General features: G+C 41.6%; 2 protein-coding genes and 1 long non-coding RNA gene across 23 annotated transcripts in view; 1 reads left to right on the forward strand and 2 right to left on the reverse strand.

The window, feature by feature from the left end:
• Positions 1–23,841, forward strand: part of cyst (rho guanine nucleotide exchange factor 18 cysts) — a 223,300-nt gene extending 199,459 nt beyond the window's left edge. For 14 of the 19 annotated variants that reach the window (XM_086974228.1, XM_086974224.1, XM_086974230.1 and 11 more), the window contains 15 exons: positions 556–681; positions 1,034–1,201; positions 1,667–1,868; positions 2,567–2,652; positions 3,471–3,678; positions 6,181–6,335; positions 6,713–7,043; positions 7,756–7,791; positions 9,320–9,426; positions 10,209–10,268; positions 10,838–11,035; positions 11,376–11,612; positions 14,283–14,587; positions 15,592–16,063; positions 16,368–23,841. In XM_086974228.1, coding sequence (XP_086830354.1) covers positions 556–681; positions 1,034–1,201; positions 1,667–1,868; positions 2,567–2,652; positions 3,471–3,678; positions 6,181–6,335; positions 6,713–7,043; positions 7,756–7,791; positions 9,320–9,426; positions 10,209–10,268; positions 10,838–11,035; positions 11,376–11,612; positions 14,283–14,587; positions 15,592–16,063; positions 16,368–16,805 — 3,129 coding nt within the window. In that variant the 3' untranslated portion in view covers positions 16,806–23,841. Of the gene's footprint in view, positions 1–555; positions 682–1,033; positions 1,202–1,666; positions 1,869–2,566; positions 2,653–3,470; positions 3,679–6,180; positions 6,336–6,712; positions 7,044–7,755; positions 7,792–9,319; positions 9,427–10,208; positions 10,269–10,837; positions 11,036–11,375; positions 11,613–12,477; positions 12,663–14,282; positions 14,588–15,591; positions 16,156–16,367 lie in introns of those variants that run through there. The other 5 variants (XR_015316507.1, XM_086974227.1, XM_086974226.1 and 2 more) reach the window with 5 other exon arrangements.
• Positions 7,942–10,856, reverse strand: LOC147754471 (uncharacterized). Its single transcript, XR_015316510.1, has 4 exons — positions 9,827–10,856; positions 9,102–9,429; positions 8,576–8,817; positions 7,942–8,088 (listed from the first exon to the last, which is right to left on the reverse strand). It is a non-coding gene; the product is annotated as an uncharacterized LOC147754471 (long non-coding RNA).
• LOC111254022 (uncharacterized) lies at positions 23,584–27,323 on the reverse strand. Of its 3 annotated transcripts, none has more exons than XM_086974248.1 (4): positions 27,106–27,323; positions 25,883–26,057; positions 25,122–25,403; positions 23,584–24,931 (listed from the first exon to the last, which is right to left on the reverse strand). In XM_086974248.1, the coding sequence occupies exons 1-4, from the start codon at positions 27,127–27,129 to the stop codon at positions 24,768–24,770; spliced, it is 645 nt and encodes a 214-aa protein (XP_086830374.1). In that variant the 5' UTR covers positions 27,130–27,323; the 3' UTR covers positions 23,584–24,767. The 3 variants fall into 3 exon arrangements, with proteins under 3 accessions (XP_086830374.1, XP_022670181.1, XP_086830373.1); XM_022814446.2 differs by having other exon boundaries at positions 23,584–24,919; positions 26,561–27,323; XM_086974247.1 differs by having other exon boundaries at positions 26,561–27,323.
• Between the last annotated feature and the right edge of the window lie 117 nt (positions 27,324–27,440).

The following is a 27,440-nucleotide window of genomic DNA, read 5'->3' on the forward strand; positions in this document are numbered from 1 at the left end:
GGTAAAAATATAAATTTTACGATCGATAAAGTGCTTTGTTTGTTATCCATTTTGTCTCGTACAGATACTTAGAAATGTGCAACTATCATGTACGCCTATGTATATATAGGTATATATATATATATATATGTACTAGATCTGAAGTTTCATCTTACTATAATTACCCGCATGCTGCTGCGAAATAGTCGTGATATCCAACGACAAAGAGAACTCAGTTTTTTTTTTCCTTTTGTGTCTGCGTGAGAGATAAGCATCTTTATCATAGGGATTTATAATGCGAAGCAGATCCCCACGTATGCGCTCAGGCTCTATATACTAGTTTTTAATAACGACATACATTCGTCACCGCATTTTGCTACGATGACTTTTTACTAAAAAAGAAAGATTAGGGCTTTTGCATGAGACTCGTAGACTGGTGAAATGTGAAGGGTAGAGTTGCGATTGCATAAAACCAATTTGCCACAAGCTTGCGTAACTGCTTAATCGTGATAACTGAAAGTTTGTTGTTGTTACTGTTGTGTTCCTTTAACTTTAATTTTTTTGGCTTAAATACAGTTCCAAGGAGATAGTGCGACAAAAATGCTGACGGCATACGGCGCCTTCTGTTCAAGGCACAAGGATGCTGTTGCTGTCTACAAGGAGATGCTCAAAGCCGAGAAAAAATTTGCCCTCTTCATCGCGGTTAGTCGTTTTACTGCCACCCCAATTAAGCTGTTGTACTTTAAATAGACGACTTACCTTCTATTTAACCTTTACTTTGTGACAGGTAGGTTAAGTAGACTCAAACGTTCTACAGAAATGCGCACGTCCTCAATGAACGGAATTTATTATCGTTTCACAGAATTTGGATAGAGCTATACTTCTGACTTTACCGTTAGCATTTGTCGGCGTTAAGGATGTCAGGACCCTCTTTTAAATAATTTTTTTTTTTACGTTTTAATATAGATTAGCAGATTCTCCTTTGGGTTTCCTGTAGTCGCTGTTTTGATTTGTTGTAGACATACAAATAACAGAGTTCCTCTTGTTTTCTTAGAGACGGAGCCGTCTTGCATTGTGCAAGGGTCGCGGAATTCCAGAGTGCATCCTCCTGGTCACGCAGCGTCTAACGAAATACCCGCTAATGATTGACGCCCTAATCAAAAGTTCGAAAGATCATCCCGATGAAATCGAACGGCTCAAAGTTGCACAAGTCCTTGTCAAAGTGAGTACAAGTAAGGATAGCTTATACGTTATCGATGTCAACAGAAAAAAAACAACTTTAAAAAGTGCCTAACTCCATGTTGACTTGTTATTAAACGATATTACGCACTATATTACGAATAGCTCACTAGCCGCCGAGCAATTTACGAAACTCTGTTCGCTTCAGGTGGAAGAGGTGTGATGTTATAGACGCCAATGCACCGATGTATAAACAAATACTTTATTTTAACATTGAAAAGAAAGTAAAATTGTGCTGCACGCGCGTGGTCGGTTGGTGACGTCGTTTTCCAAGTCCGTACACATCGTTTTTGGTGGCAATAGCTTTTCACAATCTTTCCTTTGCTGTTACAGCCTGCAATCAGGGATAACGTTACTACCTTGAATGTTTGAGGCGTAAAGTCACTAAATCGTCTACATTTATACACTTTTTCTCACTTGGTATTACTTCATATGATGACATTATTAGGACGTGATTAACGGCGTCAACGCGCAGGTGGCTGAAGCAGAGCGGGATGCGCGACTTCTCGAGATCTACCATAAAGTGGACGCAAAGTCAACGGCGTACCTCAAGGGCCACAAATTTAAAAAGTCCGATCTGCTATCAAGCAATAGAAAACTCAGGCATGAGGGGACCATCTCTCTGAAGAATGCTCGCAACAAGCAATTAGGTTTGTAGAAAAAAAACAACGAAATTTTGTTGCTACTCTTTTTTTTCATCGAAACAATCCTGCATCGCGCTTTCCAGACGTTGCCTAAGACCCCTAAATCTGCGTTTTCTTCAATGTATCAGAAAGCTTTTTTCAGCAGGGGCACACTTTATAGTAGCAGGATAAAATGCAGCTGATAGTCTATTGCGGAGTTAGCCAATGTGTTTATTGAATTTTCAGACCTATTTTTTCTGTTCTCCCTCAATATGTCAGTCTACTATCTCTAGACATGCTTAAAGTCATTGTTCTATAGCTCTGGGCTTTTCTTTATTCGTGCTGCACAAGCTGTCCCGGCCGAATCCTTGGCCAGTGTCTCGACCAAAGACGCCAAGCCGTGTCCAATGGAAGACTTTGCTTTTTTTTATACTCATTATTAGTAATAGTGACACGCTACAAAAAGAAGATCGGTTTATTCCTTATTTGGCTGCCACATAGCGTATCAAAGTTTAAACTACTACTAGTATAAATGAAGCGCATGTCCCGTGTAGGATAGGAACTTCTGACCGCAACAGAAGACTGTCTGAAACAAAACCAGCGATTATTCCGTAGTTTCACAAAAGTCAAAACAAAAGGTAGGCAGACGATTAGTTAACATCAAGCTTGATATTATCGTACAATAAATCATGTTTGTTAGCGTGCGAAAATTCTGTTCGTTCCAGACGTTACGGCAGTACTGTTGTCAGATGTAATATTCTTCCTGCAAGAGAACAACCAAAAATATGTGTTCGCCGCATTCGATAATAAGGTAAAAAAAAAAACAATTTAGTTGTCATCTGGTCAAGGGTACGCAAACGGTGTACAAGATACCATATACGGTCATTGAATCATCATAAATTAGTGCTAACATCATATCAATATTGGATTATTACGATAAACATGGAAACGTTTAAATCAGATGACGTGTTTTGGAATGTACTACTGGAACTATATGCAATAAGAAAATGGACTTCAGTGAATGCGCAATATCCGACGGGTCAGGCGTCCTTTCACACAGTACGAGAAGCTGCTGGCCAGCTGCTAACGAAGCCTAATATCTGTGTTTGTTATCCCTTCCTTCCGTTTTCTCTTTTCAACCCACCTACCCCATGCTACTGTCATTGCTTCCGGGCTATTTCTCTCTTGCATTCTTTCTCCAAACTATTCTCGGCCTATCTGCCCATTTACCTCCGTGTAATATCGTGCTTCTGGCGCCACCGATGGCTTGCCCTTCGTTACCATCCGTCTTTGTCTCTTCACCCGCTATCGCTGTCAACATGCCTTTCTTGCTGGATACCACCGTCCTTTTGTCGCCATGTGCTACCGCGCGCGAATCGGTTGGCAATGGCGAATGGCCTGGGCTCGACCGACCACCTGATTTTGATGCTCGGTACGACCTGGTGGCCATAAACTGCGCCCTTGTGGCGGTGCTTCGGGTCGGTGAAATGGACGACCATTCAAAAAACCTCGGATACCATTCACTGGGGTGAATGGATGGCCTGATGGTCCGATCACGGGTGTCGTGTGCCAATTTAACAACTCAATCTGCTTTTTTTTTTCGTTGGACGAACTCTGGACGATTGTCAGCCGAGCGTGATCTCTCTGCACAAACTGCTTGTCCGAGAGAGAGCAGGCCAGGACGCCCGGGCGCTGTATCTCATCTCGTCCAACCCTGAGGAGCCCGAGATGTTCGAGTTCATCTGCGTCTCACCCAAGGATAAAGCCTTCTGGCTCGATGCCATTCGTAAGGCCATCGAGACCTGTCCAGCAGAAACCGATGACTCGCAGGAGAAAGGTTCGTTCGCCATTATTTTCGCTGCGGTCGTCGCCTGGAAGTTGCTGCTACCCGGGCACGGCCTGCAGCGACAACCTTATAAACACTTCTAATCACATAAGGAGGGATATACGGGGTAAAAGTAGATATTAGATCATGAATAAATGACGTTCAAAAACAATTTGGACACGAAGGCTCGGGGAAAACGGGCATATTGGTGTTGCCATTGCTAGATAAAAAAAAACTAATACAACATTCACTTGTATGGACGTAACTCTGCAACATCAGATAATGTCAGTTACAAAAAAGTCCCAAAGAAAAAGTAAACCATTGAAAAACAGCCTAAAAAGAAAAATTTAGCACAGCATAGGACTGACACAAAGATTGATTGGTTTTTTCATGTATCTACCAATCAAATGGCCGATATATGGACTGATGGACGTACTGGAATGGCGTGAAAATTGAATAAAACCTGAAGCAATATTAACTATCAGATTGTTAGAGCGTTAAGGTGGTGTCCCTGTCCGCAATTTCAGGCCATTTTTTAGGCTAAAAGCCCTCGATGAGTTCGCTTCTGCTTGCACACACACCATAAGTTGGAACTCGGCAGCGGCCAGTCGAGTCAGATTAGTGACTGCAAGATCTGAGCGCTTATGTGCGCCAGATGTGGCGGTCGAACCCTAGAAAAATCGGTAAACGATGCCAACGATGGCAATCGTTAACGCTGACATTTGTGTAGTTGACTGGCTGTCTGCCAAGGCTGTTGCTTAGGGTAGCGTTGTAAATACGAGTTGCGATAGGATCATTTGCCTCTTTCTCAGCCTCCATTAGTCTTTGCCCTACGTACGGTGTTGGACTACTGGCCGAAGAGCAACCCTATTCGGTTAGGGTACCGTCAGAGCCGCTTTATCTATGGGTTTGTACCATAATGATTGGTGGCGATAAGAATAGTGATAACGATGCTGCTCATGCCTTGTCTCCAAGGGGGCTGCTCCATCCCCTGGAAGCTGCCGCGTTGATGTCTATGGGGCAAAAGGGCTGCCGCGCCTACGTACGGTGTGTAACAACCAGAAAGAAGCCAAATCGATCAAGTTGTAGTTGCCATTACAAGTTGCAGCACCTGAAGTCCCAAATGAACCTTCGTTCATTGCTAGTATATTTTCTAATATTTAAAATAGTCTCTGCGTTGAGAGTACTTTATTCTGGCTGATTGGCGCCAATCAATCAGTGTTCCTCCTTCTGAGGAATCACAAAAAGCGGGCTAGAAAAAAATAACTTAATTTTTGTTTGGCGTATAGTTGTCGTAGACTAAAACTGTCATATTTACATGGTGAGCCTATTCGAAATTCGCGGTCTCCAATTATATGTTGAGAGTGACTTTCTATTACGATTGACACTCGCTTGCCCAATGTGGCGTGCGTGTTCCGTTTCGTTCGTTTGTCCTTGTTGTCCAAGGCTGTAGCAAAGAAAAGGAGCAAATTGGAGGGCAAAACACATTCGATCGCTGTTCAACTAGAGTAGACATTTATCTGTATACATTATTGGAATACACCAGTATACGCTTGCGTTGATGTCTCGTAGCCGGATCGGCGATAAAGCGACGCTATTCATAAATAGGCTTCCTAATGGATTACGCACCCCATAGTCACTTCAGTGGACTTCAAACGTATCGTGCATAAGTGCTGCCAGATTTTGCACCAACCGTAAAAAGATGCTCAGCAGCAAAAGAAAGAAAGAACGTCTTTTGCACCGTCATAATCTCTATAACTCAGAGACGATGACGTTATGTTTTTTGCGCATTGCTATAGGTCCCGTCCATGTCGTTCTGTTAGTGCCATTGAGATGAATTCGATTTGTATTGATTTTATGTTTAATACAAAGTTTCTGATTTGGCTCCTCGCTCATCGCATACCGATCAGGGTCACGAATGTAACTGAAAACGTTACTGGAGCCGAGGTCTAAATTTTTCTTCCTGCTTTCATTTTTCTCGAGTCGTTACCGCCTCAACTGTTAACCTATAATAAAATCTACAACCGGCTAATTGGGCTGTGAAATTAATACGCCCGTAACATCTCAAAGACCTACTAGCTTAGATTACAATATATTCAGGCAATATTTTATAATTCCCTGTTGACGAGTCTTGTCTTTGGTCATGTGTAGCTAATATTACTTGTTTGTAAATTTTCACGTATGCAATTTAACGTATTGATCCGAAGGTTCATCTAACTTTAGAGATGGCTGCACTATCATTATCGACCAGCTTCTACTTATTTACAGTTGATGACTTGCTCTTATATTACTCGTAACATTTGAACAAGTACCTCTTTTAAAAATTTTTTCGCTATTGTTCCACGTACGGCGCAACCCAGCACGACCTGGTCAAGCTGGTTCGAATCCTGATTTTTTAGCGCCATTTTTTTTATATGCCGTCAAAACGATGCTGTGCTCCATGCCAAAGGGCATTGCAGGCTGTTTCTAACGAGAGCATTTTTGTACTACACGAATGTGCTGACATTGTTACAGATGCCGAAGAAGTGGCTCGCGCCGATCGACTGCGTCACTTACAGATCTTGCTTCATGATGGAGACCGATCTATTGCGCAAATCTGCCAGGTGAAGCTGACAATCCTCATCGAAATGTTAGAGATCATCGGAGTGGATCAGGATACTATTGATAAGGTATGGCTGCAGCACAGCAGGATTACGATAACGCGCAACGCAGACGACTGCTTCTATCTTAGCGGATTCCTAGCGGTGACGGATGTATGCGTTCTTGTGAGTTTTATTATTAAAATAAAACTGACGCCAGTTATTTAATGAACATGATTATGTCTGCTCAACAACGGACTACTTCGCCGTACCAGCTAACTTTTCCGATACAATCCTTCGCGTCGAAGCACACTTACCAATGTGAAGTAACCCTCCTCATCTAGAGCATTCAAATCCATCCGTACGCGCAGACACTTTCCTCCAATCATTACTAATCATATGATCTCTAATATAAGATAACAGATTGAGTAACCAAAACCTATTGAACTCGTCACTCCTCTACATAGATTAATCCCCGCGACTTCAAATACGGCGACTTACTCCAGAAACTGTCGCCGGAAGAGACTAATCAGATGTTGCTTACGGCAGCTAGTCAGGTGCATCAAATTTTCGCGCGGATTCCCGTCCCACTCCCACCGCTGCCAGGATCGGATGGAACAAACCAAGATTATCGGCGCAACAGCGTTGACGTCAACGATAGCGCACATCAAAGTCTGGGACGAAGCGTCAGCAGTGCGGGAGAGCACCAGAGCGCTGCCAGCAACTGCTTAGATGTAACCGCTATGTTGCCCAAGCGGGCGGAGACCTTTGGGGGCTTCGACGCAAATACACAGAAAGGTACAAACAAATTCAAAATAGGGCCTGATTATCTTTCAATGGTCGATAAAGAACTGCGCTGTAGACTAGGTGCTTAGCGTTACGTACATAGCCTTTGGGCTCAAATTAGAACAGATCTGATTTACGATTCACCGCCCATTTCGAAGCGGATGTATATGGCATGTATCCCGCTCTTGTAGTTCCATTTGTCACAATTGAGCAAGCACCAATTTCTGTAATTTCATTATACATGATTGTTGAAAGAACAATAAAACCAGAATCTAGCGTTTACTTTCATGTTTCGCTACTTTTGACTAGATATCGTTCATGTAGTCTCCTATATAAAACTTATCTGATCATTCATGCGACCCCAGTCGGTCGGTGGATAGAGCCGGGCGAGCAGTTTTCTCAGTGGTATCATGGACTCTGCGCACTATTATGCGCCATAGTAGGTTTTTAAGACAGGATCGAGGCGATAACGATGTGTGATTTTTCTTCGAATGTCTAACTACAAAGGCCGAGGGTCAGCGATATTGTAAGAACGTTTTTTGCGAACATTTTTTTTTGTCTCAAAAGCAAAGTATATATGGAAGTGTTTTTTGTCATAACGGAAGAACAGCTAAAAACAAAGTTGTTAATAATATATCCGATGGTGAAAGAGCCGAAGTATTTTCTACGCGTATATATTTGGGGTGTCGTTGTTAATTTTGAGTCGACATTTTTAACCACCCAGGTGGCGTTCCTTCAGGATTGCCCCCATATCTGACTGGTAAGACTTGCGAACAAAATTTCCTGCCCGCTAGAACGAGTCTGTCCTCGTTAGACTTTTGTGTGTCAGGTGTTGGATTGAAGTTTGCTGGATTTGCTCGTTGAAGAACTGCTGGGCTGTCGTGCGTTTGAATTATTGTAGCCTGCTATCTCTATGGGACTCGTGCTGTATGTGCGTGGATCTCGATATTGCTGTAGGATGTCACTGAGATGCTTGATGCTGGTGACACGCCTCGTTCTTTCCAATTGCTGTTTTACATCTGATTGATACACGTTCCGATGGTGCGTTTGCAGATAACTGATAATTAGTACGATAGAAAGTAATAACATTAATGCTATGAACCATTTCGCGTGCTGCCACCCCGCCAAAGGTCTTCACCTGCTTTTAATTCTATTATGCGCTGACCACCTGAACACCCAAGCACCGAGTGCCGCCGAAATCTAATTTTATATATAATAATAAAATTCTCAACTAAATATGTGTATATTCGATACTAAAAAACCGTGCAGCCAATTAGGTTGCCACCAACAGGTTGTATTGCTGATGCTACTGCTGCTTAGAGGACTGCTGTTGAAGAATACTTTGTGGTGCCTAAGCATTTTTGCCCTGTAAATAAATCACTTGTTTCTTTTCTAAAGCATATATGTTCGGCCAATTGCAATTTTGTAATGACGTTTCTGGGATTTTTCTCTCTGAAGTATCTTAGCTGCTTTCTATTCTTTTTCTATCTACTCTGTTGACCAAGATATTCACAGAATCATCATTCAAAGAGCAACCAACCTACCGATGTTATTACGTTTGTCGTTGTGCGAAAGCTGATTTGGGACATTTTGCACAGAGCGAGATACGTTCATCGTCGACACCTTCGGATTTACAGAATGCTTGATCCGGAAAGACCTTTTGAACACGACACGTCTTACCGCTTAGTGTTTTCCTTTGCTTTTCTTTGTTCTCTCCCTTTTTCCGTGCCGGAAATCTTGATTGTTCTAAGCTTTCCATATACTGGCAGACCCTTGCTGTTACTATCTGTCAGTGTGCATTCAACACAATGGTCAATGAAGATAGATATATTGTCGCACCATTCACATATACAAAGTGATGAAAATAAGAAGGCATCCACATAGCTATTCATGTTTATTGTTAGCATATCGCCATTGCGTTGCCAGTATAGCATAGTTCTTGTAGCGCCTGCGGCCAATAATGTCTGTTTGGTTTGCTGCTTTTATAAAGCATCGAAACGCGTAAAGAACTGTCGAACGATACGCGATCAAAACAATTCGTGTCTTGAAATCCCGTGCCATTCTACTTACCTGGGTAAGGTACAAACTACGAGTTAAGGGAAGTTTGCCTGTCCTGTTTATGTACTCGAGCAGTAAATAGTAATATGCCTTGCGTGCATATAAGCCTGTATCGCTGGTCGTTCGAAACTTGTCAACGTTTGGTTATATCGTAAGCGATCTAGCAGTAGTCTAATAATAATCTTCCTTGACTTTTGTTTAAATGCAACATGTCGCGGCAACCGCAACAGCGATAAAGAAGAAACTCTTCCTGGTCAGCGCCGAAACCGCAGCGGCAAAAGAGCGTACTAAAAAGGAGTCGTCACGAGAATTCCCCGAATGCCATCTGCAAGTTAAGGTACTAATAAAAAGCAATATGAATGGAAATAAATATAGCAGCGATAAGATTCATGTCTGTAAGTTACTCGTAGTAATGCTTCGATTAGGTGTTGAAAGAAGGGTTCGAAAACGCGATGACGATCCCTGATCTATGTCTGCCGGCATTAACGATAGCTAGGGGCTTTTCAGATTCGAGAAAATGTTTGTACGTTCCATACGTGCGTAATCGTTTTGTTTCAAAGCAAATTATAGGTACATATATACACACCTTACGTTTTTGCGCTATATACTTTCACCGAAACTTTTCCAAGTTTGCCCTAAACCCTGATTTTCAAGTACGCACAACCCGTTACGGTCGAGAAAAAAAAAGAATGAAAAAAGTAATTTTTGGGAAAAAGTTTTTTCTACAAAACACCTACTATTCCTCTGTCATTCACTAGCTTCACTAACATTATCTTTTCACGCGTCTGAATGGTGGATATTAAGTAAGGGGAGGGGCACCATAACGTTGTCGAAGCAGTTCTAACATCGTGGCACCATCTTTTCTTTGCTGCTGCTGCCGTGGCCATCGGGACGGATGTGCCGATCCTGCATAACTGGTGACGGCGGATGCCCGGGTTTTCCGTTGATTATCTTGTTTTGTTCTGTCGATTATGCGCGTCACGCTAAATCTGTGTGGTCCCTTCTCTCTCTCACCCTAAATCTCTTTTTCTAATCTTCAATTTTTATGCCATTATACTGCACTACATTACCACCGCTACTGACTGCTCCTGGACACTCTACGGAAATCGTCGGGTGCAGGGCTTGGAGACGCGTCGCCTAAGCGCTCCTCTGTTTAACTCTGAGGGTCTTCTTCCCACTGTAAGATTTCTTTTCGGTGCTGTTTGACCCAGTTTTAATTGGCTTTCGTCTGCTTCGCAACCCACGGTGCCTGCTAAACGCATGCCACACGTGCTTACGTCAGTGCTATTCCCAGGGGACCCTTCCGTTGAGTTGCCATTCACGAAAATGTCAATGAATCTTGTTTTATTCGAGAGGTTTTCGACGCTCTCTCCACCTGAGTTAGATTAGTTACTAGTAATACTTGCTAGAAGTGGAACTGGATTATTTTTATCGCTTCGTTTTTCTTCCTTAATAGTGATCAATAATAAATATTATTCACGTTTCGGGCTGCACAATTACTTTTTATGTTTGCAGTACGCAGCGCCGGGAATTGCATGCGTTGCTTTTTAGTTTATTACTGGTTTTCACCTCTATGAACTGTTACTATCAAGCAAACCTTGTTCACTCTGATGCGTGGATTTCTTAAGCCTAATTAGTTTTCTCCACCAATCATTTTTGACTTGTGACCATTTATTTTGATTCGTCAATGAAGCACAGATGCATTTTCGATTTTGTATAATTAATTACAACTTGACAAAAATTGGCAGGACAAGTCCCTCCAGCGAAGAAGTGTGACGGGCTTGGACCAACCGAGTCCTTCGGACTCGACAGCTGATGCCCCACCTGCCACCTTACCTCTTCGACAGCTTGAAGGTCTGACGGCGGTGCCTCTGTTCTTTACCCATGACCCCCGACAGCAACTCGAGATCATTGCCGACCTTACGCACAACCTTTCTATCATCATGGTACGTTCAGCTCAGTTATTTGGAACCAGGTAGCAGCGGTGCGAAATAAGCGCTACATAGTGTCGGTGCATCTGTTAGCTCAGTTTTTTCCTTTTATAGGAGAGCAGCGATGACACGCAGAAAAATCACAATTAGATTTTATCTAGAGACAAAGTTTAGCTTGACGCCATTTCTATGGTAAGGTCCTTCTTCCGTTTATCTAGGTGTTGTCTATATCCTACGTACCGCTATATATATAACACTTACGAAAGTTTGCTCAACATTCCGGTGTCGCCCATCGTATTTCGACATCTTATCTGTTTTTGTTTATTCGGCTTTTTTGACTCCATCCCTCGCGAAGTGCTTATATTGCCAAAGTGCTTCGTCAATGGAAAGTCTGCGGCTGCAAGCGACAGAGATGAGCGAACAGCTGCAGTGTCGGAATCCGCGCAAACAGTCGTACCGGCCAGATGTGCAGTTGGAAGAACTACGTAATTTACAGGAACAGCTGAGTAGTGAGCGGGCCGAATGGCAACGTCAGTGTCAAATCGAGCGACAGCAGCTCGACCGGCAGCGAGAAGAAATCCAGAAACGGGAGGTAAGGACGTCACATTCGTCTAATATCGTCATTGACCTTCTTAGAGTCCTTCGAACCCCCTTCCCCCCGGGGTCTAGAAGCGACCGACGAAAGTCTTTAGCCGATTGCGCATGGTTCGTACTCGGTATGTGTCCAGTGCTAAATGGCTATACTATAGACTTTGAGGAAAGGCCCTATAGCTGCGTAACAAAAAGCAGAAAGTTGTTGGTTATGGGTTGGCTATCTGAAAATCATCGACAAATAAATCGGTCTATTACCTTTGGCTTATCGAGTCAGACATAGAAATATAAAAATCATTTATTCTACATAGTTGCCTACGTGCATATAGTGCTTAAGAATGTTGTTCTTAATGAACACGCTCTTACGTGAATAAGCTTGCATTGGCCAAAAAGTTGATTGCATTTGTTATTCTTTCTATTAACTATGCTACACACTGACAAATAAACCCATCATGTATTATCTATACGTACCAATGTATTGTTCCGATTTCTAGTCTGGTAGATGATCTTAATACAGCAGACGATCATCGATTTTTCCTCCTACTTGCGATTGCTATAGTCACGTACATAGTATTAACCAAACAAGCGAGTACAGTCGAGTTGAATAAATGACCCTAATAACGACAGCAACAATGAGACACGGGTGAACATGACAGGGATAAAGTCGACGCATCTACGTAAGATACATCTACGCAGAAATCTAGCTTCATAAGCCTGCACGATACGGGCCGACCGTCAATACAGTGGTCGTTCAGAATGATCTTGGTGACGATGATGATATTCTGCCAGACACTTTCCGCTACTGTCTTGATGTTTCCTTATCTATTATCTTCACACCATGTTTTTTTGTTGTCTGCTCTGACCAGCAATGGATTTCGGAACAGCAGGCCGAATTGGACAGCCGACTGAGCGCTGCAACAGCTCAGTATCGAGTGACAAACCAAGGCCAGACTGGTGCAGGTCAGGGTGGCCAAGTTGGTCACTTTGTCAACCAGAGCAGTATTCACGTTCAGTCAGCCCCTACTCAAGCTCCTCGCTGTCCGGTTTCAGGGTCAGTCAGTCTCTCTCACTCGCGTTCTGTCTCTCTCCATTTATTCCCACTTCCTACTAGAACCGTTTTCTACCTGCTGCACTAGCCCAAGCCATAACTGTGTTTTATCTATCTACATATATTCAAATGACGCTTCCCCCCTTGAATATCTTTGCCTATGCCCTCAACTTTTTTCGTCTTCGCTAAATCCTGCTCCTGTTCCTTCTCTTTTCGAGTTTCCTTTCTGCCTCTTCCTTTTTCCAAAAGATATCAGGCTGCTTCACGTTGCTGAGTTTCCATCAATCTAGGTAACACCAGCTTTGTTATCATTTGTATAGCCTTCGATGCCCGCATTCGTGTGTAACGTCCCATTACTAGCAACTGTTGTCCATTCAGCCTGATCCTCCAACACGATCCTTCCAAAATCCCTTCGCTATTTTTCTTCGATTCCTTCTCATATTCTCTTCCAAGCGACTAATTCTCAATGCTTGACCCTTTAGAAGGAAACGCATGATTTCAAAAATGTTAGTTTATCCAACCCTCGATATCAGTAATGACATGCGATGCCTGCGAAATTTCTACTACTGTAAATACTTTCGGCGTTATACTTCCTACGCCTTTTGCGAGGTGCACAATCTTCAAACTAACGGGTGGTAATTTTTTCTAGCGAGCTGCTACACGATAGTCTACGATTGAAAATCAACGTAACTACTTGTGATTTCATTAAGAGTCGGGTGTGAAGAATGTTGTTTTCCGTTATAATCCTCTTGTCCTAAGTGCCCTAATGGTACAGAACGTGGCATTGAAACAAACATCTTTTCAAGCGTAGATTTTTCAAAATACGCAACCTTCAAAGATGTGTTCATTTCGTCTAATATAGTACTTTAAGGTTTATTTATTTAGATTTTCATAGTCCTGTTTAACGAAGAGCAAAATAAATGCTTTATAGTGAAAAAAGCTAGATACAGTGCCGTAGCTTGTAGTGATATGTCTGCGGAGTAGAACGTTTCAGTGAGGCATAGAACTTGCAGAGATGCCGTCGTCTGCCAAAAATGATTGATTAAATACGAAAAGTGCTATCATATATTTGTATTGTTGTTAATGGTAAGCCATCGCTTCTGTCGGCCTCGTGGGAGGCGTTACTATATCGTTATTGAAAATGCAATGTTTGGCCTAAATTTGACTGTCACGTAAAAACTACTGTAGCATGGATGTCAGCAATGAGCATTTTTGATCATCCAAGAGTCAGGATATTCTGCTAATTCAAATGCCTGTTACCTCAACCGCTACCGTCGAGACCACAGCCAGTCTCACTGCCTATGCCTCCGAACCCGACCTAGTTTAGCCGAAATGAATAAATGATAAGACACAAATGATATTGAAAAGATTGCGTGGGGACATTGATTGTTTCAGTGTCGCGGCTTAAATGGCGTTCAGAATCGCATGGACAAGTTTGTACATGTATGTAGAATCATGAGCGGTTCTATTCTACACCATGTTTTTCTTAATTGTATTTTTTTAATACTCTTTTATTTATTATATCAATATATTTACATATTGTCATCGTATTTTTTTTTGAGTGCGTATGATTTTGTTCGTGTATGACGCATCTGACCATCTGGTCATCGTCCTTTTTTCCAGGAACAAATAAAACGTGATCAAGAAGATATTGAGCAGCAGCGAGACTGGCTTTTTAGGAGGCTGGAAAAGTTGGAGAAAGAAAGGGAACGAGAACAGTTTCAACAACAACAACAACAGCAACATCAGAGCCAACTGCCGATACAGCCGATGCATTTGGTCTTTCAACAGGGGGTGCCGCAACAGCCCGCAACGGCAGTCCTCCAGCAACAAGCTGCTGCGGTGGGCTCCCATCTGCCACAGCAGCAGCAGCAGCAACAACAGACTACACATCCCTCGTCCCCTTCGAGTGCTGAGAACTCTCCAAGGTGATTATATATTGTTGCACATCCAGATAAATAGCTACACAGTATTACTTTTATTAATAGTTATTACATAATGGCTGATTCAGAGGGGGGCAGTGGTCTATGAAAGATCATGGCCTCAAACCAGTGCGGAGGCGGGTGTGCAGTCATTCTGAAGAGTAGGGAATAGGCATTAAGATTTGAATTTTTTTTTTTGATTTTTGAAAATCTTAACGCCTAGGAGGCTTAAGAGTTCAGGGAGTGTAAAATAGAGATTAGAGATGAACACTTAATGAAGGCGCGTACGCCTACACAGACGGAACGCACGAATGACTACTATAGGAGTGGATTGAATGGCTGTAGATGGCTACTGTATAAGTGTAGCGTTAGCGGCTACAGCTGAGGCTGTGGGCTGATCATAAGTAGTAGGACTATGTTTGTGCCTTTTACGATTATGCTACTAAGGCAAGTCTTACGATATTGCACAATTATGCTAAGACGTCTAGCAATGCAGCGATGCCAGATCAGCTCGCTTTACTTAATGATCTCTTAAAGTGTAACTTCACTTTTATATATATATTATATACACTTAATAGTTAAGTGTTCGTATGATTCGTGTTTACAAACTGCGGGAGTGTCTACGGAAGCTTTTGAATCAATCTGATTTTTTCGAAACCTATCATTTAGTGCAATTTTCAAACAAAAAAATGTATTTTTACCTCTGTCAGGTCTTTGGTACATAGACAACATAGGAATATTTTTATTTCTAAAATTGAACAGTAATGGTAAAAGGAGAATAAATTAAGCCACGACTTCCCAGTATAGACGAGTACGTGTTTCGCCTTGTCAAGCAAAAAGAATACATTGCATATACACACATACATATATGAAAAAACCAAGAAAATCAAACAGCTCTACCGTCTGTAACTTGTATGCTTGCAAATTGCAATTGTCGGCTCATTTTCGTTTCTTTTGTACTGCCACTGTTCTACTTTCCGATTTCCCAAAACATATGCTTTCTCTCCTAGGAACTCTCTACCAGGACGCACGGTCTCCTCCGCGGACTTGATGGCGCCCGCGATGCTGTCGATCATGCCCTTCGATATGCGTTCGCATTCAACGTCTTTAATTCCTTTCCACCTGAGCAGCCTCGGAGGACCCTCTGGGTCGACCGCGACGCCCGCAGCTACCATTCTTGCCGCATCGGGAACGGCGTCAGTTAGCGGAATTAAACCTCATCGCGGATCGCCCCCCGCTCCGACCAAAAATGCAAAAGACGCCCACCATAAGGAGAGCCATCACTCCTCCAATTCACTGCCGGCAGCTCTCACTGGGCTTTCATCCTTTATAACGGGACACCACCATTCAAAGCATCACCAACAACATCATCCACAGCAGCAACAGCAACAACAACAACAACAACAACAACAGCAGCAGCAACAACAACAGCAGCAGCAACAGCAACAGCAGCCACTGCAGAATTCGCCGCCCCCGAAACAGGTTCGCTAGCGGATCTACACTCACGCGAGTAAAGCTGATAAGGAAAGAAGTATCACCGTAACAACTCCTCATAAATATACACACATAATTGGGTAATACATGTACATAGCAGGCCTTAAAACGTTGTATTCTGAACAAGCTGATCTTCAAATGACTGGCGTTCCTGCCTTGCCGTTTATTCGATCATTTGACTTGGTATCGATGGATATGTGAAAGAGTGTCTTTCTCTAACGCAATTTATGTAAATTTTTCCTGTTTTTTTCTTGAATGTAACTACTGTGGTTGTCACCGCATCTATTCACAGGTACTTCCGTTACATTTAGCGAAGCGTGGTTCTCCGCAACGATCCCATAGCGCGTCTTCCCAGGCCGCGCCGTCACCCGTTCACGTGCGAGCAGGCTCCAGCCCGGCCAAGGTGCATTACACTCCACCTCCATTAACACCTCCGCTGGTCGGAGGTCCGCAACAAGAGCAGTCACAGCCTCCACAGCACCATAAGCAGTCTTCATTCGGAGTAGCCTGCAGCCCCAGCACATCGAGCACAACTTCTTCGTGCAGCAACTCGGCTGTGGCGGGAATGCCGGTTGAGGCCCACAGTGGCGCCGCTCCCTCTGTTGGTTCCGCAATGGATCCTCTTGGTATCAGCCCTTTGCTGATTCGAGCTAACACCATTGATGACTCGACCGCGCTTCACAGCATGCAACGGGCTCCGTTCGATGACGAAAAAGAGATCTTCTGCTAAATGCCACCTGACGAAAATAAGAGAGACGCAAAAAATACTGCTACTGTTGCCATCACTAGAGGTCGCGCCGTTGTTGGAAGGAAAAGAATGATTGTTCGTCTGCGAATGACAGCAAATGCTATGAACGCCGACATCAGGCACAGCAGTAACGACGGCGCGTGATCGACGATTAGCGCCAGCCAACAGGCTCTTATCCCAATCAATATCAGTGGAATTCTGGCAGCTAGGTACATCAAAAGTAGCACGATGTTGAAAATGATATAAGAGAAAAGTAGATCTGAACAGAAAAGAGCAGCTCCACGGCGAGTCTTTACGGCCGGTAGACTCATTAAGTTAGAGGCATGTGTGGGCACGTATCAGTTTGGGTTTCTTGTCATCTGGGAGCCTACAGGTCCAGTGAAGTCGATCGGACGAACAAAGCTCGAAGAGAAATATTATATGAATATAAAGCATGCGCATAGATATAGGTTTGAGCACAAAGCTATAGAAGAAAATGAAGATAAAAATTATAAATACACATGAATGTATAACGAACGAGGAATAAGCAAAGAATTGAGATAGGAAAGACGATAAAGGAGAGCCTCGGCAGAGCTTAGCGTGTACCGTACCCTGTATAGTTCACTGTGATATAGCAAAACAAGAACACTCCATACTCTCTACGAAGATATATATAAATTTACAAAATATATACATAATGCGACAACATAGGTTAACGTCTCACCATGTTGAAGAGAAGAGCGAAGACAACTCAGCGTCTCTATATATTTACATATGCTTGTCCGCTTATGATAATCCACTTCTATTTTGAGTAATAGTAAATGAATCGACACAAGAAAACGAAAGGTCGTAACAGATTTTACATGTACAATCATTATTGACACATGGGAGCATCGATTATTGAGGGCTAATGCTATAAATATACATATATAGAACATATAATGATTTCTTTCAGTCGTTGTAGCACTGAAAGCATAATATACCTACAACGGGCGAATCGTCATACTGTTAGTTAATAATTGTTATTCAGCCATCCTTAACCCAATGTGATGTACACACTAAAAGTTCAGATTAAAAGCTCAGAATCAGTAAATCAGAATACGACTCGTGGAACCAGATCATCGTAACCAATTTTTGGAGTTTTTCTGTGTTTGTCGAAGGAAACGGCGATCACCGCTCCTCCATGTGTCAAAGGTGATTCAGCGTATGCTTTGGTAGCTTTGAACTTTCTTGGTATGAATAAGTATCCGTGTACGTCATTCGATGGCTACAAGTCGATCATTAGATTGTACTTACATCAGGTATTTTCCTGCTTACTAGGACCGCGTGAGACCGTCTATGTGTGTGTCTGTGTGTGTATATGTAATAAACGAAAATATCGACGCGAGCCTGTCTGTCCGCGTGTCCAGCTTTGATCTCTGCATACTGTTCCCTGTAGTATGTAACAATGGCAAAGATCTGTTGAAATTTTCGGCGGTTGTGCGTCGCGGTGTTTCTTGCGTAAGATGTTTACGCCACGCTCATCCACTGCAAGCAGTGACCATTCCGGAAGATGCATTGACTTCTGGAACTCTCTTCCATGGAAGGCTGCACCTGCTAAAAAAAGGTTAATGACGCTTTGGCGTGATGTCGGAAGCGAGAAAGGCGACTGGGTTTTTAGTTGGATTTCACTTTTGCTCCAAACGCTTCGCGCTGCGGCGGCTTCTCCTGAAATTCAATACTGACAGGGCAAACTACTTATTCGGCTCGACTAGCGTAACTGTAAACGGCAGTCACATGCAGTAAGCAACTTCCGTGTGTCGAGGCTCAGACGGGCTCACTATGTGTACAGCTTGGCCGTTGGAAAGGACGAATCGAAGGTTTGGAGTCGGCATTACTCACGGACCTTTTCGCTGTCGCCTTGTTTTTCGATAATCGTTATGTTATCATGAAAAATATACCATCATGGTATATATATACATAATACATTAATAGGTACGCCTATAGCACGCCAGAAGGTCCATGCAAGGCGACAAAAACTATAGATATGTAACGTTACTTTAGTGAAATACATTTAGCGTTTCATTGACATTGAGCGTTGGTCCATAAACTAGTTGTATATCAGATATCATCCGCCTTGGAAGTACTGAATGAGACTGTTCCCGTCGAAGGCCACTGTGGTCATATTAATTGAATGTCAGAAGACCGTCGAGACTGATCTAATGAAATAATCTCTAAAATAAAGCAAGGTTATATTGTAACATATATTTAGGGACCTGTTGTTATATTGGGACGATCGCGAAGCGCTTGCAAGCCAGAATACTAAACTCCGAATACTGGACGGAGGTTTTAGTACGAAAAGGAAACATTGTGATTTTACAGGACGAACGAATGGTGACGCTCAATTGCGAAGCCATAGCTACTGGCCGCTTTCGTTCAAGTCGAGAATCGTCCTCCGAAGCCGCGTCGTCCCGTAAGACTCCTTTCAGTGCAGTGTACCACAGATTGCGTGTAGATAAACAACTAGAGCCACAATTGTTACCGCTAACAGGACACACCCCACACAAATATGTATAGACACACGCGTTTGCAAGAACATATACTAGATTCCAGCAGCAAAACGGCAGATTCAGCACTACTGTGGCCGACTTGGTCATCAATGAAAAGTTACTGATCACACGGTACATCTGTACACAGGCAGACATTTGTCCCTGGTCCGACACAGACATGTCCTGAACACGGGACACCTGTAGATCAGAACGGAGCGACAAAAACGATACATTCCCTTATGCATGCTTGATGGCGATCATCTGTGTTGAAAACACAAAAGGCAGTTCTGTATGTCTGTAAAGCAGCCTATTAACGAAGGATGAAATGAGGCGGGTCAAAATAATACGTCATATAAGGTTTACAGTGTACTACCACAGTAACTGCTATACTAGTTAATATACGCTTAATATTAAAACTAATAATAGTTGCACGATCATCAGTACCGTTACTGTTGTACAATAACTAGATTACAAAAGAGTTCGTTTGCAGTTTCCGAGTTATTGTTTTTCACCTCTTAATCCCGTGGTGATCGGGTCTGAAAATGTGTCGGGATCAGAAATCAAACGAGAAAAGAACAAACACAAATGTGTTCAGCTGCCACGTGCAAAAAAATGTGCTGGGATAGTAGATATTAGAGCCCAGCGAGCGAGTCGGCACTGGCATTGCTTGTTATTAATATCGCCAATTACTACTCTATCGTTACCTTGTCATTATGATTCCAACGTTAAAAACTATGGCTAGTATAATTGCGCTTTACTATAATGCTAACTGACGATGCAGACTAACCAACAAGGCACCTGACTAAGTGAACAAATGGTGGAAAAAACAGGACGTCGAGAGTGAGGACGATGAGACAGAGAGAGGACTTCAGAAGAGTCAAGAAAACTATTCTACTAATAATACGAATATTAATAATCAAATAATAATAGCTATTATATTACTACTATAATTGCTGCAAGTATTGCGACCAGCCATATGAGACAACTGTCACAAGAGGGGAGAAAGAGAGGCAAACAATGGAACGGTACGGTGGAGAGAGAGAGAGAGAGAGAGAGAGAGAGAGAGAGAGAGACGGAGAGAGAGGGAGAGAGGGAGGGAGGGAGGGAGGGAGGGAGGGAGGGAGGCAGAGATATCGAAGCGAACAAACGCATGATGGCGGTAGTAAAACACGATGCGGAGCCTTTGTGGCACCTGGTGATATAATGCTGGCTATTACTCACGAGAAGATGTTGATTAGGGCGACAGTTTCGATTCGCATTTTCTTAGCAGTGAAATGGCGATCGAAGAAAAGAATTCATAAAGCAGAAAATGATGGCTAACTGATAATTTACATATAAAGATTTTGATTAAAACTGGTGCATCTCGCTTGAGAAGGCAGTCGGAAAGCTGATGGTAGGCGATGAGAAGAGCGGGAAAAAATCAGTTTAACAATAATCAGTGCTTCAACGAACTCCAATTCTGTGATTTTCATCGAACTCAGTTCATTGTTTATTGTCAGCCACTAATTTATACTGAGCTATATTGGAGTGCGCCTCTATTGTGAACCTTTAAATTCGTTAATGACTAAACGAATGAACTGTCATAGGGTACGAGAAGTCAAAGTTAAAAAAAACAATGCGTAGGCAGCGTTCAACGAGTCGCCAAATTCTCCGCACCATTTTTCTCTTGTTTATAAAATTTAAACTTGTGTATCCTTTAAATAGTTCGAGACCTTTAGTGTTCTCTTCACGCCGGCTGCAGTGTAAAGGCCCCCTCCTTAGCGATTCTAAGCTAGTAACAAAAATATTTAACACGACAGACAGACAAACTACAAAAACAAACAGGAAGTCTGTCACCAACAAAACAAAAAATACTGTTACTATATATCACGTTAAAAGAAAAACAGTGGCTATACCTACATAGTATGCGCATACCCTTAGAAATTGTCGTTGGCAAAACTCACGATTGCATATATATATTATTTCACCTGATTAGAACTACTGCTGCGATCTTAGTTGTTGCTCAGCGATTCTAATGATAACCGACTGTGACAGATGCCGTTTTTAGAACCGAACTTCTCTCTCATTCGTCGAAACTGGACTTTTGATATGGTTGGGCTAAATGGGAAAGAGTGCTGCAGCTAGCGCTAAGGGACTCTTAATGGTGAAAAACACGATTTATGTCCACTGACTGTTTTGATATGTCTAATATATAGCATATCTCTCTTTTCAAAGAGGAACACGCCCTAAGAAAATATGATTTATAGTGGAAGTGAAAAAAATTGCGGAGATCATGCAAGTTGGAACTGAAGACGATACATACTTAATGATGTACACGCTACTATCACAGTAAATATACACTATTGCTACTACCACGACAGCGCATTCTACTCCTTCGGCACAACTTTAAGCAAATAGCCGACTACAGTGGTCGTCATTGTTGGCCTTTGGCTCTTAAGAAGTGAGTACAGAAGCTAAGTTTTCAAAACATATTGAAATGTTAAACTGATCTCTGTTACGTTGTTGGAATTCCACGGTTTCATGCCAGTTCAGTTCGAGCTAGATTTATGTAATTAACTGCATGTTAACCTGTACAAGTCTACTCCCAACAATTATCTCCATTAATCTACCCGCTAGAAGATAAAAGAAAAAAAATTTGTGACGTAACTTGCTTGGCAGTTCACATTAATAGGGTGTTGGACTAACACGATTTCAAAACGACAACAACAACAAAGTTTATCCATAAAATATCATTAAAAAATAGAAATGAATTAAACATGGAGACAATAGCTAGCACATAGACGTCGTATACATGAGAGGAGTTTCGGATACAAATGAAGTATCTTGTCAGATAAGATACTTTACTTGTTATAATATTAATCCTAGTACTAGGAGGTAGTACGTCACTCCAGATAATACAAAACGAAGCAAATCCAATCGTGGCACTGCAACAAACAACGCGAAGGTGGATCGAACAGAAAAAGCTTAAAATACGTACATACAAACTGGTTCGTAGGAACGGCATGTAACAGCTAGACTTACATAAGCAATACTGAACAGTTTCGCTTACATGTACGCACCGATGGGCAGGCACAAATTGTACGGAAAGTCAGATTCGCGACCCGGCCATCTGAGCAGTTGCTCACATGTTATTAGAACGCGTTTTCATTTTTAATAGCACGGAATAATACCGAATATAGTAACGCTAAATGGTAATAATAAAACTGATAGTAATACTTGCGACTGTTGAGACGCCACTAACAGTGAATTGTTGTCATGCTGGTAGTGGCAGTATAAGTAAAAATAATTCGAATTATTATATTCATATAATTACTAGTATTGTTGTTACTAAGCGAGCTACTATTATCACACGCGACGTTATCGTCGTTCAATATTCCTTATGCATTATGTTACAAAGCGTAATCATTGGCCAGACAGCGCAAAAGTGGAAAAGGCCGTCTTTGTATGGTGTTGAAGAATTAGTGCATTACTAAAATTTGCTAAACTTGGAGTATCTTCAGAATATAACAAAATGATAGAAAAGTTGAAGAGGAAACAACAGTATATAGCATCTAGATCCAGATCAATCTCTTTCTGAAGCAGCTGTATCTGCTTTTGCATAATATAGAACATAATAATAAAAATACATAACTGACAATTTATGAATAACGGCGAACAAATCGCCGATTCACCAAACAAATTGGGCAATTATAATCAGTTGTAGAGGAAAGAGCATGACAAAAGGTCACTAGTTAATTTAGTTTGAAAAAGATAAAAAAGAAGTGGTAGAAGACAGAGGAAATACGACGCATAGCGGAAGGAAGCCGTATACAGAAAACCTGAGCCTCTCCCGCTGTACATATCCCTAATAATAACAATAATAATAAATATAATGAATGCAAATGATAACATTGATTTTGACGACAGTAAAATCGTAGCAACTGCTGGTGATGAACATATAGATAATGAAAGTGGGTAAAAAGCGTGAGGGCTGACCGTTTTTGCGCTCGTTAGCTTATGTCATAGTGTACAGGAACACTGCGTATAAAGCTCTGATAATGACAAGAAAAAATATTGCTATTATAGTTATTATTGTTATTCGAATGCTTAGTACTATCGACATTATGCTATAAGCGTCCATAAGTAATGCAGCAGCACGTATGATGAGTTGAAAAACCATAGACTGAAGTAAGGAATAAATAAAAGACGCAGGGCAGCACACAAACAAATGAAAGAAACATACAAACAAATATGATCATAAGAAACGAGCAACATGAAGCTGCGCCGATAACAGTAGTGCAGCACTAATAATATATTTATTGTCATAGCTACAATTAATAATACACAATAAATAAAAACACCCAAATAATAATAATGACAATAATTATAGTGTTCTACATGTGTTTTTCTTCAATGAACAACAAACTACCGTAAATAAGGAAGACAGCAACAGCAGATGACGAGAAAATGAAGAAGCATCGAGCCAATAAAAGGAACAGTAATAAATACTATCAGATATCGATTTCTGTCGCTATTGTGTGTACTCTTTTATCGGTTGACAGCGGTAAATGTAACAATGCTCGCGGCGAAGTACTAACCACATATAGCAATTTTCTGCTTGATAGAGTATATTGTGCTCTGTTCAGCTTGCGCATCTCATGTACTTCATATATTTCAACTTTTCGCTACGTGTATGACAGATATGAACTTCTTTCCACGTTGTGATCGACAAACATACTGAAATTATTACATTAGATCGGTACAGTTTATGTGCAAAAGTTAATTTGCTATGCACAAATCCGCTCTGTGCCGCCGGCAGTTTTAACTGGAGCAAGATACAGGTGAGGCAACTCGTTAAAAATAAACACTATTTTAATAAGAAATTTTTACTAATGTTAGCATTACCGGCAGTCAGTCAACATTCTACTTTCCCAAATAAGTTAGATCTTTTTTCGGAGACGTTAGTTGAATATCACATTTTCCTCCTTGAGATTAGCATCACTAGGACTCTCACTCGCGTTCGAAATAATGCGCAGCTTATCACTTTGCTTGTCTGCAAGAATACTGTTCCCTTTTGACTAATAATCTTGTCAAGAGACTCGAACCGAGAATCCCTGTCGGTGTTATATTCAATGTAAATCTCTATTTTTAATAAGCTGTTGTTCGCGTTACGAGATCATGAATTTGCCAATATTATAATTAATAGAATTAAAACACATCCGTGTCAGCCGAGTGATTCTGGCACAGCAAAACTAAGCTGAGAATTATAGTTTGGTCATACGTGTAAACTGCCAAAACAGGTCATCCATCAGAACGGAATGCCACAATGAGAAATGCGTTGTACCCTACACTTAGATTGCTATGGTACTAGGACTTGCCATAGAGAATTACTGCTTGCGTTTATCTACTGTAACCGAACTGAAAATGAAATGATGTTAAAGCAGAAATAGAAACAACGCTAACTGGTGATTTCGACGCTAATTACGAGCGATATAAGATACGAGTCTCGAAGTTTTCGCCGAATGTACGGTTCGGCTAAAAGAAGACATTTTCCTGGCAGCGGATCTCCTTCTAGTGTCGACGACGGAAGATGTACAATATATTTTTCACCTGAAACCAATCCTGTATAAACGTTTGAGGTTCACAGACAACCTTCAAGAACAGCTTCAAGGACTGAATATGAAATTGAATACTGCTTCGACAAAGCAATGTCTGTAATAAATCTTCTCGATGTCTGAAACTAATTCAGACTTTCTGCACGTTTAAAACAACATATCATGTATCGATTCAAAAAGTATGTTGACGCAAATACCATCTTCACTACGGGCGTCCACATAGGTGTTTCCACAGGAACGGATAACTTCGGTGATCTTTAGACGTAAACTTCGGGAATTTTTATCCCTAAAGGTTTTGGCAGCGTAAATGTTGGATGTTGTGAGCGAATTATGCATTGATCGAGTCGACTGTAAGCGCGCCACAGCTTCGGTAAACTGTCGTGGAAGGTCGGCGAATGGCTTGAAAATGTCCACAGATGCTCGGCTCGACTGTCTTCGCACAACTGGGTAAGCCTCAGGTGCATACGGAAGAGCTGCACCTATTAGTTTCAACATATCTCAGTTAAAGTCTCATTAGTAAATCTTCCAATGCATTTAATTGGAGCAATTCTTATGAGCAAAGCACGTAAATTCCTGTATAAATGGAGAAGAAATATTTTTTATTACAGATTGAAACGTATTATATTTAACGAGTACTAACAATAGAGGCTTACATTGCTTACAAAGTTAGAAATGATCACACAGTAGATCACACGTATACATAAACTTTTTAAATGTATAACTCTTCTGTAGGCTACTCACCAGTATGATCAAAATTTGCCTATTTGTAGTGCGAATTCTAATGGATTAGTGCAGGCTTTTTCTTGCTAGAATCGAAGATCCACCACATCAGTAGGAAACTTGATGGTCAACAGTTCCTAATGCTTTCCTTCCAGTATAAGGAAGTTCTTTTGTATATATACTCTCGGCACTGAATATATAGCTACAAAAAAAAAAAAATATATATATATATATATACCCAGCGAATGTTTCTTGGAAGCAGCGCAGGAGCTGTTCTCCAGCCACTGGATCTTCTGTTTGGGCCGCTGGAATGAGTCGAGTGATGATTGCACATGTGTAGCTGGTAAAGCTTGAGTGTGAATCTCCTCAATGTCATCTACTGGCGGATCGATTAAACCTTCGGTGTTCGCGGTCTACAAAAAATAAAAGTGTGGCAACTAATAACGTCAAGCATCCTGACTTCAATGTCTAATCAAATAACCATATACGATATATGTTTTCGATACTTTTGTGTACTATCATCAAGCTGTCAAACGGTTAGATTATATCATAACTAAAAAAAGGTGTAGCAGTATAGTTTCACTTCCACTGCTACCTGACTTCTGAATGAAATTCCGAAAAAAAAAAATAACCATCATCGCTTACGTACGCCAACTTCTCTTTGTTCTAATGCCTCTAGTGTTCTGAAGGTTAATATTTGGGTGTACTGCTTTTCAACAAATGCCTTAATTACTCTATTGCTAGGTTCGTATTTAACTAATACATGCAATAAATACTAGTTCGGGTACTGGAACGGTACACAGCTGATCTGGTTATTGAAAATAACTGTTCTAGCATTCAGCATCGTTATTGTGATTTGCGTTTGATCTCTACAGTCTTGAAGGATGTAGATTGAGATTTCATTGGCAGCACAAACCTCGCTTTCTTCAATATCAAGCTGGCTTTGAAGTTGATCTTCAGATTCGATTTCTTCGATATTCGTGCTCATAATAACGACTAATACTGAAACACTATACACGCTTAATTGAATCCAATCGGCACCGGCTTTTTTCTTGCAGTTCACGCCTCTACATCGTGTTAACAGTGGACACTTGCTACATAACCTGACACATTTTTTGCGCACGTTTACTCTGTTTAAATATACGCAGCTCCGCAGCCATCCAGAGTACGGCTATATATAAATGTATTCTAATAATACCGAACCATTATGGCGGGATCTATCCATAGAATACAACTATCCGCCCATCAACAGGCTGAACACATTTGAAATATGTATAAGCAACACATTCAGGTAACTTGTTTCCAACATTGGCATGCGTTCTTCTTCACGTCACTTGCGCGATTATAACTTGTGTTCCTTTGTTCAGCGAAGCACTGTGTGAGTTCTATGCACAACGTACGTGCTTAAAAAGGACCTGGCCGACTGCTCACAAAGCCATCAAGATAAAAAAAAATACACACCGTAGTTATTAACAGTTCTCCCATTCATCCGTTCGACGATGAGCCGTATAACATGGCTACATCAACAGAATTTATTCAATCACTTTCTTTTTAAGTTTCCGTTTATTTATCGTTTTGCACGTTCATCTCTTAGTGAGGCCGCTCCGGATGTCGTTAGAGAATTTCATCGGCCATCATACTCTGTGTTGTCGTTCTATTCGCGCGCCAAAAATTTAGATTACCCGCCGTTTCCTCTCTTTCGCACCACGACACAGTCCCCATAACTGCACAGCTCTGGCTAGAGCGGTCGGATTTTTCACATGTTTTGTAAATAAACAGATTCGTGCTAGCGCCAA

Source organism: Varroa destructor, unplaced genomic scaffold, assembly GCF_002443255.2.
Source record: "Varroa destructor unplaced genomic scaffold, Vdes_3.0 BEIS01000007.1, whole genome shotgun sequence".
Lineage (NCBI taxonomy): Eukaryota > Metazoa > Arthropoda > Arachnida > Mesostigmata > Varroidae > Varroa > Varroa destructor.

Bases quoted from the DNA above. Each gene is read 5' to 3' on its own strand.
- LOC111254022 (XM_086974247.1), bottom strand. From the start codon at position 26,632: ATGAGCACGAATATCGAAGAAATCGAATCTGAAGATCAACTTCAAAGC. The intron at 26,058-26,560 runs GTTTGTGCTGCC...TATTTTTTGTAG, and splicing joins TTGATATTGAAGAAAGCGAG to ACCGCGAACACCGAAGGTTT. The intron at 25,404-25,882 runs GTATATATATAT...TGAAACTAATAG, and splicing joins TTCCAAGAAACATTCGCTGG to GTGCAGCTCTTCCGTATGCA.